This window comes from Anolis sagrei, chromosome 1 (genome assembly GCF_037176765.1).
Source record: "Anolis sagrei isolate rAnoSag1 chromosome 1, rAnoSag1.mat, whole genome shotgun sequence".
Taxonomy (NCBI): domain Eukaryota; kingdom Metazoa; phylum Chordata; class Lepidosauria; order Squamata; family Dactyloidae; genus Anolis; species Anolis sagrei.
This window is the reverse complement of record NC_090021.1, coordinates 314,022,179-314,040,802: the sequence shown is the minus strand read 5'-3', so window position 1 is coordinate 314,040,802 and position 18,624 is coordinate 314,022,179. Positions and strand designations below refer to the sequence as shown.

The window sequence follows — 18,624 nt, the reverse complement described above, 5'->3', positions numbered from 1 at the left end:
TCAGCATTTCCAGGTAGAAGTAGAATGAAACCCTCTGTGAAACATTGGTGACCCCTTGCCAGTTAGTGTTTCAGCAGCATTGAGCTAGATCAGTGGTTCTCAACCTGGGGTTCCCAGATGTTTTTGGCCTTCAACTCCCAGAAATCCTAACAGCTGCTAAAGTGGCTGGGATTTCTGGGAGTTGTAGGCCAAAAACATCTGGGGACCCCTGGTTGAGAACCACTGAGCTAGATCAATTAATGGTCTCACTCAGTGTAAGGGAACTTCATGTATTACACAAGGTGTGAAGCAGGAGTAGGGAAGGTATTAACTTCCAGAAATCTTTGGACTCCAAGGTTGATCAATTGCAATCGGCATGGCTAATGATAAGGGATAATGAGAGTTCCTATCTAGAGATATTTGATGGACCATATGTTTCTCATTTCCAGATTTTATTCAAAAATAGCAAGTCTAACCTTGTAGAAGAGGAGTTATAGGGCAATTAAAATGGTGTTATTCAACTCAATTGGGGGGGGGGGGATTAACCTGCCACTGTCTTTCAGCTGGTGGTTGAACTGACAGCTTTTGTTCTGGGGCCTTAGAAAGTTTCAACTGTAAACTATGACACTGGTCTCTATACTGCAGATAAATGTACTGTGTGCAGTCATTGTCACTGGGATTGATTTTGAAGATTGAGTGACAGTTCTCAACTGCGAATGCCAGAATTCACTAAACATGCAATAAAGGAAGAAGCCTGCTTCTTGTCTCCCCTGGAATGCCCAACACTTTCCATAAGTTGTAGCTGTATTTTCCATCTTGCCTGCATTGAGAGGGAGAGGGAGAGAGGGGTGGGAAGTGAACGTTTGATTGACTCAACATCTCAGCCAGCAGTAATAGTCATTCTTTCTCTAGTTGGATAGGCAGACAGTTAGGTGTGTGATATATATATATATATATATATATATATATATATATATCTCACATACACATACACTGTCAGGAATGGAAAATTCATCAGTCAGCTGGATTAAATAGAAGGTTAAAATGTCTTTCTTTCAAAATGACATTTGAAGGACATTTTTCCTTTCAGGCTGTGTTCAGTTGTAGGTGACTTATTCAGGAATAATCTCAATGAACACGCTGGTGCTTATTTTTGAGTAGTCATGCAAAAGATTCCTCTGTTGATTTACTCTTTAATAAAAAAAAGTAATTACATATTAAAGCTGGAAATGTATACATGTGCATTTTTTGAACACAGAAGCTAGGTCCTTCCTCAGAGGAAGGTGCTCTGGTGGGGCAAGCTCTAATTTTTATTTCTGTTTTTATGTCATTTCATTATTATTAATAATAATAAGCATTCAAAAAGTATTATTTTATATTTAAGTCTATTAATACTTTCAGCAGAGGTGGACATCTGCAGAGCTAGCTTTTGACCTTGCATGACTCCAATGGGTTTTTATGGTAAAAAAACACCCCAGCCAAAAAAAAAAAAAAAAAAAAAGGAAAGAAAGAAAGAAAGGAAAGAAAGAAAAAAGACAATCTATTTGTCAAATTTTGGTAGTGAAAATATCATATAGTTTTAATTCTAAACTGCTGGGATGGCTGTTACCTTTTCAAAAGCTTCAAGGTTGTAAAGGCAGAAGTTACCAAAATAGGCAATTTAGCTTGGGTGGGTCAGGCAGAGGCTTAGGATTCTAAATGAACTGGGGATTCCAAAAAGAGCCAACAGAAGACACATGCAGGCTCAGAACCATATTTTGTTGACCCTACTTCCTTCTATCCCTGACACTTCTTCACAGGCCCGTAGCCAGGATTTCATTTCCGGGGGGGGGGGGGGGGTGATTTTTTTCAGGGGGAGGTTCGGGGGGGGGGGGGCTGAGTCTGAGTGAAAGAGGGTCTAGCCTAGCAAACCTATTGTATCATTACCCCAATACCCCCATGCATATGGGATATATTGAGTATGGTGATCAGATCATGATATGAATAAACATAACAGTTTAAATAATGCACCAGTAAGGCCTTTTCACGAACCACCATGAGAATTTCGGGGGGGGGGGGGGCTGAAGCCTGCTTCTTCATGTCAGTATAAGAGTTATCATTTTTAGATAGAATATAGCCTTGAAGTTGGGTATGGGCAATACTTTATGGTCATTGAGCTATAATAATTAACTTCATTCATACTAACAGGTTTTGGTTATATGCTTACATATTCAGGCCAAGAGGCATGTTCCTGCTCTTGAAAATTTTTCTCTATACTTGAAAACTGTCTCTGCTCCGAAGTACATGTTTCTAACATTTGTTGTTATTCACTTGCCTGTGCATGCCTTGAACATGCTACAGGTCCCAAGGTCTAAAAACTTTTCCACCTCTAATTGTCTCTTGTAACTTTTCTTCCCTTTTCATACTTGCCTATGAATGTTGTTAGTGCTATCTATCTATCTATCTATCTATCTATCTATCTATCTAATGTTTGCAACATTTTTGAGGGAGAAACAACTTATATATGTTCCAAACTTTGCAAATGTCAATTTTGATGCCTAAAGCAGGTTCCCAAACTTTATGGTATCACCACTCTTTTGAAAAATACAGCTGTGGAAGATCTACATCTCCTGTAGCTGTTAAAGTAACTCTATGAGAAGACAAGCTGATTAAAAAGTTATTAAAACAAGATTCATGAGTATATACCAGATGTATTCGGCCACAAGTTATGTACTTGTTCATCACACTGAAGACTTAAGTAAAGGAAAGATTCTTATCTTCCTGTAATAAGAATTTAGAAAGGGATACTTTTGGGATGAAAATAAAGTTAATCATCATCATCATCCTGGGAAGCTGTGGGCTACATGGCATTTTCAATTAGTATGAGAAGTAGGATTTGCACACTATCAAATCAGGCTTGTGAGGCCATACCCAATGGCTCTGTGCAGAAAGAAGAAAGGCAATAAAAACAGTAAAATTAGGTTGTCTGTTTGAGAATACAGACAATCCTCTAGAAAAAAATCAGCATATTCACAAACACTTTGCAGATATGAATAAGTAGTAACATGACACTATTTCCTCCAAGAATGCTTGTAGGATTGATTCTGTTTTATTGTGCAGTATAATTCCCAGATGCATTCTGACCTTGTTTTCAAACATAATAGTAGCTGAGCACAGACAAGCTTATCATCAGTGGCGACTTTTTTCCTCATGGTGTTGAGGTGGTGAATACACTCTGAATTTTAGTCAGAACGTTAAAAGATTTTCCAAGATCTGAATACAAATCCAAATAGCTCCAGTACCTTGGATAGTTTCTTTAAGGTGTGGAGTCAAACAAAGAGTAAATTTGCTGTCCCGCTACCAGCTACCGCCACTTGACCACTACTGCTTGGTGTTTTAAAACTGAATAACAGTGGAGAAATCAGTGGCAATTCATCTGTTTTTAAGTATATTCCAGACCAAAAATCCACATCTTGATTCAAGTATTTTGCTTATTCTCACCAGTCTTGAGATCAAGTTTTTATCTCCCTGCCAAAAACAATCAGCCCAGATTTTCCTACAGCTGCTATGTAAATCTGCTCCAATGCATCATTTACTCCCATCCAAGGCAATCTATTCAATCCAATAGTGCTGGAAGCTATAACCACCTATGAATTAATTGCTTTTTGCTTGGCATGGGGCCCAAGATGAGAAATCAAGGAAAATGCAGCTGAAATCTTATTAATAAAAAGTTTAAGAAATAACTTTTAAAAATATTATTTTAAAAGCACAAAGTTCAAAACACATGTACAACATAATAAAGATAAATATACAGCAGACCACATTAAAAGTAGTATCAGGACTATGTATACTTGCTTCGTTGTGGAGTAAGCTCAGGAGCCTGGATAAGACTGTAGCATTGGGTTCAAGAGTAACATTAGAGGCTAATTTTGCAGTTTAACCTATTTTTTGTAACTACAGTCAGATATTTAGCCAACAGTTAAGAAAACCATGATGTGTCTTTGAAAGAATGTCTTAGGCTAGCTAGGGTAAAACAGGATAGGTGCCTGTGCTTTATAGTCTGAATTAGACAATTAAGATAAATGCTTTGCCTCTAAATTGCTGCAACATACTAGTTAAACTGTTGCTTTCTTATGGTGCAGCTGTAGGTTCTTTTAAAGTGGTGGTTCAGTGATAATCACTAGGGGCTCTACAGAGCTATTGTCATTTTCAGATGGGCCAGTAATCCATCCCTCTTGTGTAACTGCATGACCTCAAGATTGCAAGACCTCAATGCAGAATCTAGTATTTATTTAGTTTATTCGGAATAGGCCACAGAGTGGTTAGGTTCTGAGTCACAACATTTACCAACCCTGTTGTAGCTGGACAGATGTTGCAGCTATACAACTGCTATATAGGGAAACTCCAGACACAATCAGAAATACATCAGATTCAGTAAGGTTATACTCAGGGTACTGATTGCATTCAATGATGAACTGTGACCTTTGTTTCATGTATATCTGTTTAGACTTACAGTACATGTGTTCACTTCAGTAGCTTACTACTTTGTTTCAGCACCTTGGTGAACTAGGGAGGCAACTAGATTTTATCAGGTAAGAGAGGAAACTTAGAAATGATGACTTCAGTGGTCTGAGTCATCTCTGTATCCTACAAAGATGATTTGAGACAAGCAGCTGCTAGCACTGCTACTGTCATTCAAAAGACATTGTGCACCAGCTGTTCTGCTCTTTACTCCTTAATTGTCTTTTGTAGCAAGAAAAAGATGGTAGAATTGTTAGGAAAACCCGTAAAGTTCAAAACTGGAGGATGACAATGTCTGCACTCTTTAGAATTATATCAGTAGGGAGAGTGATTGCAATAAAAGATTCATCTGGAAACACCCCAATTGAAAACTTGAGGCCATTCAGGAATAGGATTCCAAGATATCAGAGCCTTCTCCTGTTTTTGGGATGAGAGAAAGAATTGCAAAGTGAAAATTACCTTGAAAAGTGTGCAGATGTGTGTTCTGATATATTTCCTGCAGTGAGGGGAGGCTATTCGCATACTGAATCTGGCTTTTCCCTCATACTTCACAGGCAGGGCTTTTAGTTTCTTAATCATCTTTGCTACCCTTCGAGGGAGGGTCAGTTCCAACTCCTCTGATTGGATTAGGACAGGTCTGTAGCACTCTTGCTAAACATGACTTTGACCCTTTCCACAAAACTGAATAAAATCCTACGTTATCTGCTTTGAACTGGAATATATGGTAGTGTGGACTCAGATAACCCAGTTCAAAGCAGATATTGTGGGATTTTCTGCCTTGATATTCTGGGTTATATGGCTGTGTGAAAGAGCCCTTTGTTACTGAATTTGAGGATATTATTGCTTGGATTCAGTAGCTAATATCTGCTTGAACTGTACCATTTTTACAGGATCAGGCTGAATTCAGTCTTTTTGGTCTTTCGGCCCTTCCACACAGTCCTATATCCCAGAATATCAAGGCAGGAAATCCCACAATATCTGCTTTGAACTGGGTTTTGTGTATTGTGTTCCAAAACGTTGTCAGTCTGGATTCAAAAATCATACAGTATTTTTGCATGTTCATTTTTCACGACTTTTGCGGGTTTATGGTCCCACTAATTCTTTACTGCTGGCAGGTGGTACTTGTGGCATAAGTTCCAGTGAATCATCTGGGCCACAGAGTTGTATTTGTTGTATTTGTTGTTGTTGTTGTTGTTGTTATTGTGGTAGTGGTGAAGAGGATGATAGTTCCACTCAATTCCAGTTATTATTTCTATCCCAGAATCAATCCAATTCTGCTGAAGTGGAAGTTTTTCATGGACACTATTCAATTGAGTCTAAAAAGGGTATAAGGGGGAGGGATATGTGGTGTTTCTTAACCTCCAGGAGGTTTATTTACACATGCTGGTTCACCCTGCCCCAAGAGAGCTCCTCAGGTTTATTTAAGTAAGATTGCTACCAGTACGCTGCCCATGGTTTTCTTCGGGTATTTACAAAGGCGTTAGTGACTTTAGTGGCTCACTTGAATAAAGGGGGTTCATGTTCATCTGCATCTTGTCAATCTACTAGTTTGTTTACTATCTCTGAACATAGTTTTGTGAAACTGGATGGGTTCAGAGGAACTAGTACTTGGGAATCATCATAACGATGATGCAACACATGGTGTTTCTACTAGTCGATAGGAAGAAGCTGCAGTCATTTGTAAAATAGCATTGAATCATTCAGTGTTGTAGTTGGTCATGTTCCCAAGGTTTTAGCAGTGATTATGGTGTGCATTAACTCAGTCCATTTGAGAAGGTTTATCTGAGGAAGCAGCAGTGGGATCTCTTTTACTTTCAGGACAAGATTGGTATGAGGTTTGGTTCAATGTGCCAATTTCCCTGACTCAGAGTGGGTATTCTTATTAGAAAGCCAGGGAGAATAGTGGTCACAACTGGTGGCAGTCTGCAAGAATGTGGAGCACAGTGAAGTGGCTTCAGCCATTTTAATGTAACTGTATTTTAAATTGCTTTTAAGGTATTTGTTGTAGTGTTTACTTATGTTTGAGTTAATTATGACTTATTGGATTATTTTGCTTTATCTTTCTTCACAATGCTTAATTCTTCATCATAAGCTCACTGTTAATACTGTGCTTGATTGTGTATTATTTTGATACGTTTGTACTCACTTGAGGCTTTGAATGCTTGCCTTTTTGTGTGTATATAAACCGTCCAAAGGGACGAGAGGGTGGACAAGATATAAATTATTATTATTATTATTATTATTATTATTATTATTATTAGATGTCACAGCTATGAGTGATACATCTGGCATTATTCAGTTTGAAGATAAAAGTTCAAGGCAAGCATATTTTGGTCTGGGTGGACTAACTGGTGTTCCACAGGGTAGTCCAATCCATAGCTGGATTTTTTTATATGCTTGTGGCAAATTGTGATTTATCATGTGTTTAATTTGTAGAGGGATGATGTCTGTGGGTTCTTGCTTTTGAGTGAATGGATAAGACAATTTTTTCCAGGTCTGTGCCTTTATGATTTTAATCACTTAATGTTTTCCTTTTTATAACTAAAGTAAAATATATAACTAAAAGTAAGAAATCTGTTATGTGTACATTTCAAGGATAGATGTGAAAGTATAAAACAGCTTCTTAAAACATCTTGCTTTTGTTGATTGCCTGCTGTGTAAACATTAAAAACAAACAAACATAGGTAAAGCATACACAGTTCTTTTCAAATAATTAATCTTGCCTGTAGGCTTCAAATGGTCCATCTGCCTATTCATGGAACTAGGTCATGTATTCTGCTTATATTTTAATTATAGATGTTAGTTAATTTACCTTTCCCCCTTTCATTTCTATTTGATTCACATAGACTATTGTTCATCTGTGCTTGAGAATTTTATTGCTTACAAATTCTTATTTGTTAGTAATATTCACAAATTACAATTAGTTTTCTGATCTAAATTTAGATTTCTATTAGAATTATAAGCAACAAAAAAGAGAAAGAAACTGAAAAATAAAACTATCAGAGCCCTAGTGACCTGATTCTTTCTCTTCTTTTCCTCATCTTCTACCTGGGGATGTACTTACTTAGCCTCTTCCATGAACAGAAATAGGCAGAAGGTAATACTACCTCGCCAATATACCCTGTATGTAAATGTTAAATCTGCTCCAGAGGACTGGTAGACCCTTAGAGCAGATGGGAGGGGCAACAGGGTTTATGAGAAGATAAAATGCATATTATATGCTGTAAAGCATGATTGTGTATGATTAGATTTTGCCCCTGCCTTACTTTTATGTCTGAGAATTTTCTGTGTGGGTTTATAGATGATGATTTTTCCATTCTTGTATATCTGATTTTCCATCGCTAATCCCATGATAGAACTCATACTACATTTCTGAATATGGATAAAACAAACAGAAAATTACAATATTTATTAGCTTCACTGTAAAATGTTCAGTACAACGACACACACACACAAACACACAAAATTGTTTTAAAAGTTTAATGATGTAAAGAGCTGCTGCTTTTAAGTTTTGGGACTAACGTTTTCCTGTGTTTCTTCTTTCCAAGTCTTGCTTTGCATCCTGAACGAGTATTGGTGGCAACAGGTCAAGTTGGGAAAGAGCCGTATATCTGTGTTTGGGACTCATACACTGTGCAGACTATATCAATAATGAAAGACGTTCATACACATGGTATAGCTTGCCTGGCATTTGATGTAGATGGTCAGGTATGTTTCATTGCTATATGAAAAATACATTTGTTATAAATCTTTCAGCACATCCGTGTTTAGATTATGAATTTCTTTTTCTGTTTCTTTTTTTAAAAAATGCCAAGAAAAATTAAGGCACAGTCACCTAACTTAAATTGGTCATTTGTGAATAAATACTCAACACATATGTGGATAGCAGCTTATTGAATAACAGGTACAGGCAAATAGCATCTGTGTGGTAACTCAGTTTTCATACTAAATATCTCTATACTAAAAAAGCTGGATCCTGCAGAGGTGTCCTGAGTCTTCTGAGGCAAAAAAACATTTTAGTAAAGGAAACATGTTGTTAAGAATGCAGTCTATCAGTCAACCATTCACATTACTGATTACAAATAACAAATGACATGCACTGCTGGATGTCATCTGTTATCTCAGAAGCAAAATGTAGCTATACAATGTACAGATATGTTTAGATGTACAAACATTTAATTTGTGCACACTTTGCTATCTGCCTGGACTTACAAAAACGTTATTGGCTGGCTCTTTGTATTTGCTTCCTATGTTCTATGGTTCACATATTCCCCCAAGCCTTTTTGTTGTTCCCCAGCTCTCAATGTATGCTAAATGTACTCTTAATGTATGCTAAAAATATTGAGTGAGGTGAAATTATATTTTCACTGCCAGGAGTGTAAAAAAGCCAGTCCATCTTGTTTTACATTCCCATAAAATCCAGATTTTCTTTCTTTCTTTCTGTTTTAAAAACTTAAAGTAGTCTTTATATTCCTGGGAATTTTCTGCTGTGTTGGTGCAACCTACACAGGGCATTGAGGCATGGAAATAATTTCTTCATTTCCTAAACTCTACACAACCCTAGTCTAAACATTAATCGAAACCAGGAAGTTTTATGGTAGTCCAGGAGCAGAGCTTTGAGGGGAATGAGAACATAGCCCCAACCCCAAGTTCTATCCCCTGCAAGAGAGTTCAAACATAGAAAAACGTTCACATTTAGAAATGTTCTATTTGCTGTGTTCATATTCTCTTTGTAAATTTGCATACCTGTTTTCTTTGAATGATTAAACTGAATTTTAAAATCGGTATGAAAGATCGTTGTGATAACCAGTTACCTGTCCCTGGCATTCCGTAGACATTTTGAAGTTCATAAACAATTTTATATTAGTATTTAAAATCCTGAAGGTGATAAAAATGAAATGACCAACTCTATAGATGATACCAAATCATTAGGGCTATAAAGAGGCCCTCCAAATGTGATTCAATTCAGTAAGCAGATGTACCTTGGAACACAAAATTCCACATCTATGCAGAACTCGCAATAAATCACCAGGAGAGTGGCCTTTTTCCAGTTCTAATTTGTGCTCACTCATTCTGTAGTAGTTTAAATCGGTGGGACATGGCTTTATTATGAGGTTATATTGCTAAGCTATGTAAGCATTATTGTTGGTATTCCCTTTCAAGTCATCTCTGACTTATGACTTAAAGTAGACCTGATATGGGGTTTTCATTACAAATGTATTGAGAAGTTTATCATTACCTTCCTCTGAGGCTGAGAAAGTATAACTTGTCCAAGATCCCCAGTAGATTTCCATGGTTGTATGGATATTTGAACCCTGGTGTTCCTGAGTCCTAATCCCACATTCAGAACACAATACTGTGCTGCTTCTATGTTATGCTGGCTCTTTGAACCACCCTAAGCATTACAAATACTTTAAGCATTAACATTTTTTTTTTAAAAAAAAGCTCTATATTGATGGTAGTGTGAAGCATGTGCTAAAGGCACTCATTGCCAAAAATGCCATTTATTGAAAGGCTAGTCCTAGTTGTATTGCCATCATGCAATCCTTGTGGGCATTCTGGAGCTATAGTAAGAAGATAGTTATATATTTGTATGCAACAACCTCAGGGTTTCGTCCCATAAAGGGTTTTTTGTGTTTTAAAATGCTTGTATGTTATATTCTATGAGATCCTCTATGCCAGTCCAGATATTTGGGTATGGGATAACCTAAATAACACAATGAAGTGTTCAAGACTTCTGTAAAGTGGTATCTGATGTCATTTGCTGTACACAAAGGGCTTGCTCACACAGTAAGCTCAGTTGTTGCTGTTTCTGGAAGAATGAGAAAAAAGGGAAAGGGCACTGTTTGGAAAATATGAGTAGCAGAAATGTAGAGTGTTGGCATACTTTGTAGCACACAAATTTCTACTGATGTTTTATAGTTGTAAATAGTTGTTATACTTGCTTTATACAACAAAAGTTAACATATAATGTATTTTAGAAGATACATGTTGCAAGGAATTAGGAGATATTATTTTCAAGTTTGTGGTATAAAATAATGATTTTAAAAAGTTCCAGTTTCTGGACTGGCCCGGAGGATCAATAAGAAACTGGGAATTTTGGTTCTTTCCCTCTGTTTTTTCTTTAAGATTCTCTATGCCAGACTCTGTGTTGAAAATTACATTTGAAATGAATAAAGCTAACTCATAAAGGATGTATAGTCTGTTTTTTGAAACTGTGGGAATGTACAGAATTAGCAAGCCCTTTGTATACAGGAAATGACATTACCAAAAAGGATTTGTATACTGTTTCCATCTGCTTGACAGGGAGGAGCTATATGCAAACATTTGGACTGGCATAGAAGTTCATGAAGAACTGAAACAATGAGGTAAGGAAATATTTTCATATCTTGAAAATATATGCCTTGTCTTACACAATGCTGGGAAGGTTGAAACACCAAGACAAATGGAAAAATAAAACTGGAATAATCCTGCCCTTACGCAGCATCACAGCAAATAATGCTGCAGTGTAAGAGGGTCATAAAAAAAACTGAAACCTCAAATAAACACCTATGTTATGCTACTCTTCTGCCATAGATTTGATCCTAATGGGGTTTTTTTGTATATATATTTTCTGATAATTGAGACATCAAGTGTTAATGACCAAATCCAGTATATATAAGGCAATTGTATATCTTTCCAGTAGTAACTTTCATTGAAACATGTTTGGACATACTTCTGATTAGATATGTACAGTAGGCCAACTTATTATTAAAGTTCACTGAACATGAATTCATTTATATGTGAAAAGCTTTGAATACCATAAAATTGCTCTGGAAGTCCTAGTGATGTCTAGAAAAAAGTTCTCTCTAGGGGCCTATCCAGACAGTCCCATAATGTTGGTTTTTATCGGAGGGGTCCAAATGGCACCTCTGGTAAAAACAAATTAATTAAAAATCTCATTAGATCTGGGCCCTCCTGAAGGACCTGGGTTTAATGAGGTACTGGATCTGCGGGAATTCACTCCCAGGGCTGCTTTTGCAGTCCTGGGGGTGAGTCCTCATAGCCTTATGGACTTCCTGGTCAGACCATAGGATGCCTTACTGTACAACTGCATCCATTAAAAATTCTAGACCAAATGTACCGATTTTAGTCCCCCATTTTCCCCATGTGGTCCTTTGGATCCTGGGGCTTTTTTAATGCCTGTTATCTTGAATTATTATGGGTTCATAGTAATTTTCTGTTTTGAATAATGGCTCTTTTCATTTTCTTTTGAAAATTTCAGCGTTTGCTTTCAGTTGGTTTGGATTCAAAAAATACAATCTGTGTATGGGACTGGAGAAAAGGAAAAATGTTATCTATGGCTCCTGGTCACACAGACAGGGTAAGTAGTATTTTAAAAGTCAGTCCCCTAGTTATGAACAGGATAGGTTTTGAAGGCTTGTTCTTAAATTGAATTTGTAGCTTCTGAAGGCTTGTTCTTAAATTTAATTTGTAGCTTCATTTGAAACACCTTTCCCCCTCAATAACTCCTTTAAGGGTTTGGCAGAGTGGGTTAAGGTGGTGGTTAATGACTCTTTACAGGAGGGCAGAATTCCAGCCAGCTTAAAGCAGGCTGTTATAAAACGACTGTTGAAAAAAACCATCATGGGACCCCACTCTATTAGTCAACTATCGGCCAGTTTCCAATCTCCCCTACTTTGGCAAAGTCATGGAACGTGTGGTGGCTTCGCAACTCCAGGGGTTCTTGGTAGACACTGATTATCTAGATCCGGCACAGTCTGGCTTTAGTCTGGGACATGGAACTGAAACAGCCTTGGTCGCCTTAGTAGATGAGCTACACTAACAAGTTGAAGTTGAATCCAGAAAAAACAGAGGTCCACCTAGTCAGTCGAAAGGCTGAACAGGGTATAGGGTTACAGCCTGTGTTGGATGGGGGTTACACTCTCCCTGAAGATGCAGGTTCGCAGCTTGGGAGTGATCCTAGATTTGTCGCTGATTCTGGAACCCCAGGTTTTGGAGGTGGCCAGGGAAGCTTTTGCACAGTTAAAATTTGTGCACCAGCTGCGCCCGTACCTTGGGAACTCTGATCTAGCTACGGTGGTCCATGCTCTTGTTACATCTCGAATAGATTACTGCAACACACTCTAGTCCCCCAGGGGCTGCCTTTGAAGACTGTTCGGAAATTACAACTAGTCCAACGGGCGGCAGCCAGATTGCTAACTAGAGTGACATACAGAGAGCATACCACCCCCTTGTTGTGTCAGCTCCACTAGCTGCCGGTCCACTTCTAAGCTCAATTCAAAGTGCTGGTTTTAACCTATAAATCCCTATACGCTTCTGGCCCAGCTTACTTGTCCAAACGCATCTTTCTCTACGTCCCGCCTTGCAGTTTAAGATCATCCGGGGAGGCCCTGCTCTCTCTCCTGCCAGCGTCACAAATATGTCTGGCGGGGACAAGAGACAGGGCCTTCTTGGCTGTGGACCCCTGCCTGTGGAACTCGCTTCCCGCTGAGGTAAGATCGGCTCCATCCCTCCTGTCATTTAGGAAGAAATTGAAGTCATGGTTCTGGGAGCAGGCTTTTGGACAACAGACATAGATAGCACTTTGGACATGGAATTCGATATGGAATTGACTGGAATGATATTTACGGCTATTAATACTGTTTTTACTGTTTTAAGGAATGTTTTACTTATTGTTTTAATTGTTATTATATTGCTGTGTTGTGTAGTGGCATCAAATTGCTGCCAAATGAAAGCTGTCCTGAGTCCCCCTTCGGGGGTTGAGAAGGAACGGGATAGAAATACTGGAAATAAATAAATAAATAATTTGGGACAACGCAGAGTTTTCCTGCTTTGCCTCAAATTAATTCAGGTTTACTAGAGATGTTGTTTGGATGCCTTCATTAAAACTATGGGAGCTCCCGCATTCTGGACCCTGTGTGGAAGGGCCTCCAGAGCCAAAAAAGAGTTCCTATATTGTCTTGTTGAAGCTCTCACCACAATTTGGATCCTGCCTGTAGATTTTCAGCTCTCACTTGGAGAGTGTACCTAGTCAACAGATGTCACATTATCAAAATATACCAAGAGATGGCATTAGATAACTATATTTAGAAATTTGGTTGTGCTAGAACAGGCCATGTGTTTTTTGAATTTATTTATTTATTTATTTAGTACGCTTGGATACCGCCAATATCTCAGCCTAAACGGCGACTCATTGCGGTTTACAACAACATTAAAACAACAATATTCCAATTAAAATATAAAACACAAACATATACATTTCACAGTATTGGGCCACCAATACAGACCAATGCATCTCTTAATTTAATCATGATCCTATTTCGTTGTCAGTAATTGCCGGTCCTAGGTCGAAAATTCCTTGCATCGGGTTAACCGAATGCTTGCTCAAACATCCAAGTTTTCAGTTTTTTACGAAATACCATCAGTGAAGAGGCTGATCTTATCTCTATAGGGAGGGCATTCCAAAGCCGAGGGGCCACCCATGTAGAATGACATGGAGAATGACCCTTTCTCTTGTTTTTAAACAGTGCCCTATGACCTTGAAATAAGTCTCAGATGATTGAGTAGAGCTTAATGTCTACACAGATATTTTAAAGGTTAAAGTGCAGGTGAAATAAGATTGTTTGTTTCTATGTGTATATTACTTTTATGTCTGTATCTTTCTCCAAATTGCACTTGGAGGTGTAGTTAACCTGCTTTATCCTTCCAACAAGTCTAAGAGAGAATGACAGGTTTACACTTCAAACTTTCAGCGTCAATGTGAAGGAGGCCTTTGGTGGACTTGGCTTTGGAACAGCTAATCATGGTTCAGAGAGGCAGGAAGAGAGGAACTGCAGTAGTTTGTAACCTGTGGGTCTCTAGATGTTTTGGCCTTTAACTCCCAGAAATCCTAACAGCAGGTAAACTGGCTGGGATTTCTGGGAGTTGTAGGGCAAAACACCTGGGGACCCACAGGCTGAGAACCACTGGCTAGAGCCTTGTTCACAGTCAAGTATTGTAACAACTATACATTTCAGTTGCGTATGACTATGAGCAGTTCTAATTAATCCACTCTACAGTACGTTTGTGACCTGCATCTAATACAGGATGTTTTAAAAAGATGGACCTTATTTGCTATATCTTTACAACCCCATACCACTCATGAATTAAACTCTTGCCACTTGTAAGGGTGGGGCATAGACTTTCCGTTGATTACTGCAAGCCTCAGTCGTCTCTAAATTTTACAGATGTTTCTTTGTTATCTGCACCTGTGGTATGGTCTCATGATTATATTTTGCTTTAATACACGTCAGACAGGGATATGAGGGATCACAAGTTTTTGGTTGGCACGATGAGTGGACACGTGTGGACTTTGCTGAAAACCCTCTTGAATTCTCCTTACATAAACAGCCTATATCTTCAAATTGTCAGTACCAATGATGAATTCTGTTTGGCATTGGCAGATCAATACCAAAACATTGTTGAAACACATTCTGCACCACAATTACGGATTCAGTCTTGCAGAACTGTATAAATACAAAACAACTTATGTTGCAGGGTTACCATCTCATGAATGACTGGGGCTAGGGTCTGTTTGCGTGCTGGGAGAGGATCTAGTGGCAATTGTTTGAAACTCTGTGGGCCCATCTACACAGCACTTAAAACATGGAAGTTACTGAGTTAAAAGGGGTGTGTCTTCATGACACTAGTGGTAAATTCACTCTGATTTTCTGCAATGGACAAAAAACATGGGATCAAAATGTCTCTTTTTACCCCAATTCTGGTCGGAAAATGTGCATATTTGCATCACTGTATATCCCCGCACTCACAAAAAATGTGATTTCCTTCCCTCCCTTCTCTAGAGACTGCTTTTAAAAAGCCTGAAACAGTTGATAATAATAATAATAATGATAACAACTTAATTTTTATACCCCGCTACCATCTCCCTGAAGGGACATGGGGCAGCTTATAAAGCCCAGAATGTGCAACATAATTCACCCTCCTCCTCAGGAGAGAGGCAGCCAACCAAGAGAGATTGCAAAGCAAAGCAGAGATAGCTAGCACAAAAAATTGTGCTGTGCCTTTAAATCTCTCCTCACTTCTGCCTCACTCTCGGAGCTTGATATACATATATAGTGTCCCTATTTCATGGATTTTCACTTTTCGTGAGTGGTCCTGGAACGTAACACCCGCGATAAGTGAGGGAACACTGTAACAGTCCAATTATAACACAATTAAAACAGCAAAGTAGAAGAGCAATGTTGAAACTATATTAAACCAAACTCAACAACCAGTAACCAGAAATACGATGGGCATGATCAGACTCGAGAGGGCTGGGCATAGACATGGGCAAAAAGCAAACTACAGGGCAAGGGGGTAAAGTGCTTATTAGCAGATTGGGCTGTGAAACAAACACACAGCAGATTTAAAGGAAGCATGAATTGGGAACAATTTGAACTCTCTGAAACTCTTAATTTTAAACTTTATAATATGTACACATGCTAATCTGTTTATATTTATATTAAAATATTTGTATTTTCACATATACAGTCCAACTCATAACAGTGATTAAAAAAAAAAACAACCTTCTGGCGAATGTCTCCAATGTGCCCTCCACCTTGTTCTGATATAGAGGAAACCTGTGAAGACTTGGGGGGGGGGGGGGGACACCCAGTCCTGGGGGTGACAAGTCAGTGCGTGGACCTGGGATTTTTTGTCTTCCATTTAAAACTTGCATTTTTGTGCTGTCTGAAAGTGCCCTATGTCTCACCCTTCATTTGAAACTATATGCCCCACTCAGAGATCATAGCAATTAGAAATGGGATCCATCTTTTTGATACACGCTATATTTTAAACACCAATCTAGGAATATTGTACTAAGGCAGAATGTTTCCAATTAAGTTTTTATTTCCTTTCTTTATATTGCTTGGCATGATTTTCTTCTTATTTGAATGCAAATTTCTCATTTTTGTCTGTTCACATAGTTTTCAGTTTAAATGAAAAGTCCTTTTCAAAAAACAGCTCTGATCACATTTTTCCCTCAACCTTCCTAGATATTTGATATTTCCTGGGACTTGTACCAACCAAACAAACTTGTCAGTTGTGGTGTAAAACACATTAAGGTAAGAGATATTTTTCATGTCTTTTCTGCCTTTTTCAGATAATTTGGCAACCTTATACACCAAGAAGCCAATAATCAATCCAATAAAAATTCTAGTTTGTAATTTTCAGATATAGCAGAACAGCATTTGGTTAGTTATACTGAAAATACTGACCTAAACACATGCTGGAAGCAAGTTTATATCAGTGAAAAGTGGATATAAATTGAGCACTTAAGACTCTAATTGAGGTCAGGAAGGATCACTCACCACTTTTGGACTGTAGTCAACAACAAATGCGCCCCCACCTAGCCTAGTTACATTTGATCATTAACTTTCATTTGGTTCTTCCTAATGGTGGCAGTCAAGATACAAAAAGGTAATGAATGGTTAATGTACAGTTCTCAAATTAATAAGATACTATCCCTGCTAAGTTTTCCTGCAGTTTGAGCTTACCTGCATTTAATAGCAACCACATGTAATGGTAAGTGACTGTTATCTTCCATATGGAAGAAAAGAAACTTGTCTTATTCGATCCTAAGTAATATTGCAATTAAGACAGGATGCAATGATGGACTTCTTACTCCTGCCTGGGGCAATGTATTAGTCCTACGTCATGCTCATTGTTGGAAGAGGCTAGGCAATTGGGGCACCATAATATAGAAGCCCTTGTTATGCTGTTTCCATCCAGGAAGGGAGAATTAGTGACAGAAAAAGAAATTGCTGCAGCAAATGAGGACTTATGTTTTAATATGAAAATTAATAATGAAAACTTAATAATCTCTTTTTTCCCATGCTCCAATAAGAATTTTATTCAAGGTGTTTTTACGTTTTAAATCATCAAGAGAGAAAAAAAGATTCCAATTGATTCTTTTTCTTTTATTTACCGAACAAAGGTGCAGCTCCAACCACAAATATAACAATTTGTTATATTTGATTCCCCTCTCTCCAACACCTCAGTTGTCCTTAATTTTCCTTCCCATTACTCCCAACATTGTTTCTCCTTTGTTAGGAGCTTGTTGCAACAAACTTACACAACTACTTGCCTAGTCATTTTTACTAATTATCAGCATTTTTCAGAGTATTTAGAATTAATCAGATTGTTACTATTTAAGGGAAGCTTAGTCTTTTATTTTCTGGATTTCTTTATGAACTCTGCGCTACAAGAAAGTACTAGTTACAATGTTTTCATAAGATGACAAGCATTTATAATTTAACTTTTTGGTAAAATGTTCGTTAATAGGGAGAACTCTGTCTATGGCAAACTTTGCTGTAGTGTTTCACTGTTTTTGAATTGGAAAGAAAGGCAGGGTGTATTTCTTCTCTGACCTTACTCAGAATTCTTCTTGGTTTTCTTTTTTGACTTTAGTAATATTTAGTAAATGCACCACGATAACACAATACTTTTTTTCATGTTTCCAGAAGCAGATAACAATAAACTGAAAGGGAAATGTGAAGCATCGTATTACATGCTTGTACAGAGTTGATGTTATGGGGCTGCTGTGTTTGTGAAAGTCACATATCTCTTATCTTCTAATATCCAGTTCCTTCAAAATACTTTGGATTTCTTTTAATGTCTTCTGCCAAATTTTATTAGTAAAACGACTTTCTTTTGCAGTTCTGGAATTTATGTGGCAATTCATTGACACCAAAACGTGGGGTTTTTGGTAAAACTGGTGATCTCCAAACGATATTGTGCCTCGCCTGTGCAAGAGATGAAGTAACATATTCTGGTGCACTTAATGGAGATATATATGTATGGAAAGGAATCAACCTTATAAGGACGATACAGGGAGCACATGCTGTAAGTATTCGTCTGATATGAATGAACTTCTATGACAGATTGACATATTAAATGTTTTGTGGGGTAATTATTTCAATTAATGATGACAGAACACTAGGTAGATAAAATCAACCATCATCATACTCTTCATCTAAGGAGTTTCATGAGTATGTAGGAGAGACTTCAAGACAACATGCCATATTGAAGTGGTACAGATGTGAAGTTATATCTGCCTATGATGTTTAATTTGAAAGAGGTCACCTTGCCATGAGAAAAGCAAAG

The 18,624-nt window shown here is 37.8% G+C and overlaps 1 protein-coding gene across 10 annotated transcripts in view; it reads left to right on the top strand.

Annotated features, from left to right (window-relative positions):
- The window catches only part of EML5 (EMAP like 5), a 103,367-nt gene that overhangs the window by 8,824 nt on the left and 75,919 nt on the right, over positions 1-18,624 (top strand). For 9 of the 10 annotated variants that reach the window (XR_009630259.2, XM_067462953.1, XM_060756954.2 and 6 more), the window contains exons 2-5: positions 8,028-8,187; positions 11,744-11,842; positions 16,515-16,583; positions 18,178-18,363. Coding sequence is in view for 9 of the 10 variants with exons in the window: in XM_067462953.1 (XP_067319054.1) it covers positions 8,028-8,187; positions 11,744-11,842; positions 16,515-16,583; positions 18,178-18,363 (514 nt within the window). In the remaining variant the exon portion in view is untranslated. Of the gene's footprint in view, positions 1-8,027; positions 8,188-10,785; positions 10,848-11,743; positions 11,843-16,514; positions 16,584-18,177; positions 18,364-18,624 lie in introns of those variants that run through there. The other variant, XM_060756989.2, reaches the window with a different exon arrangement.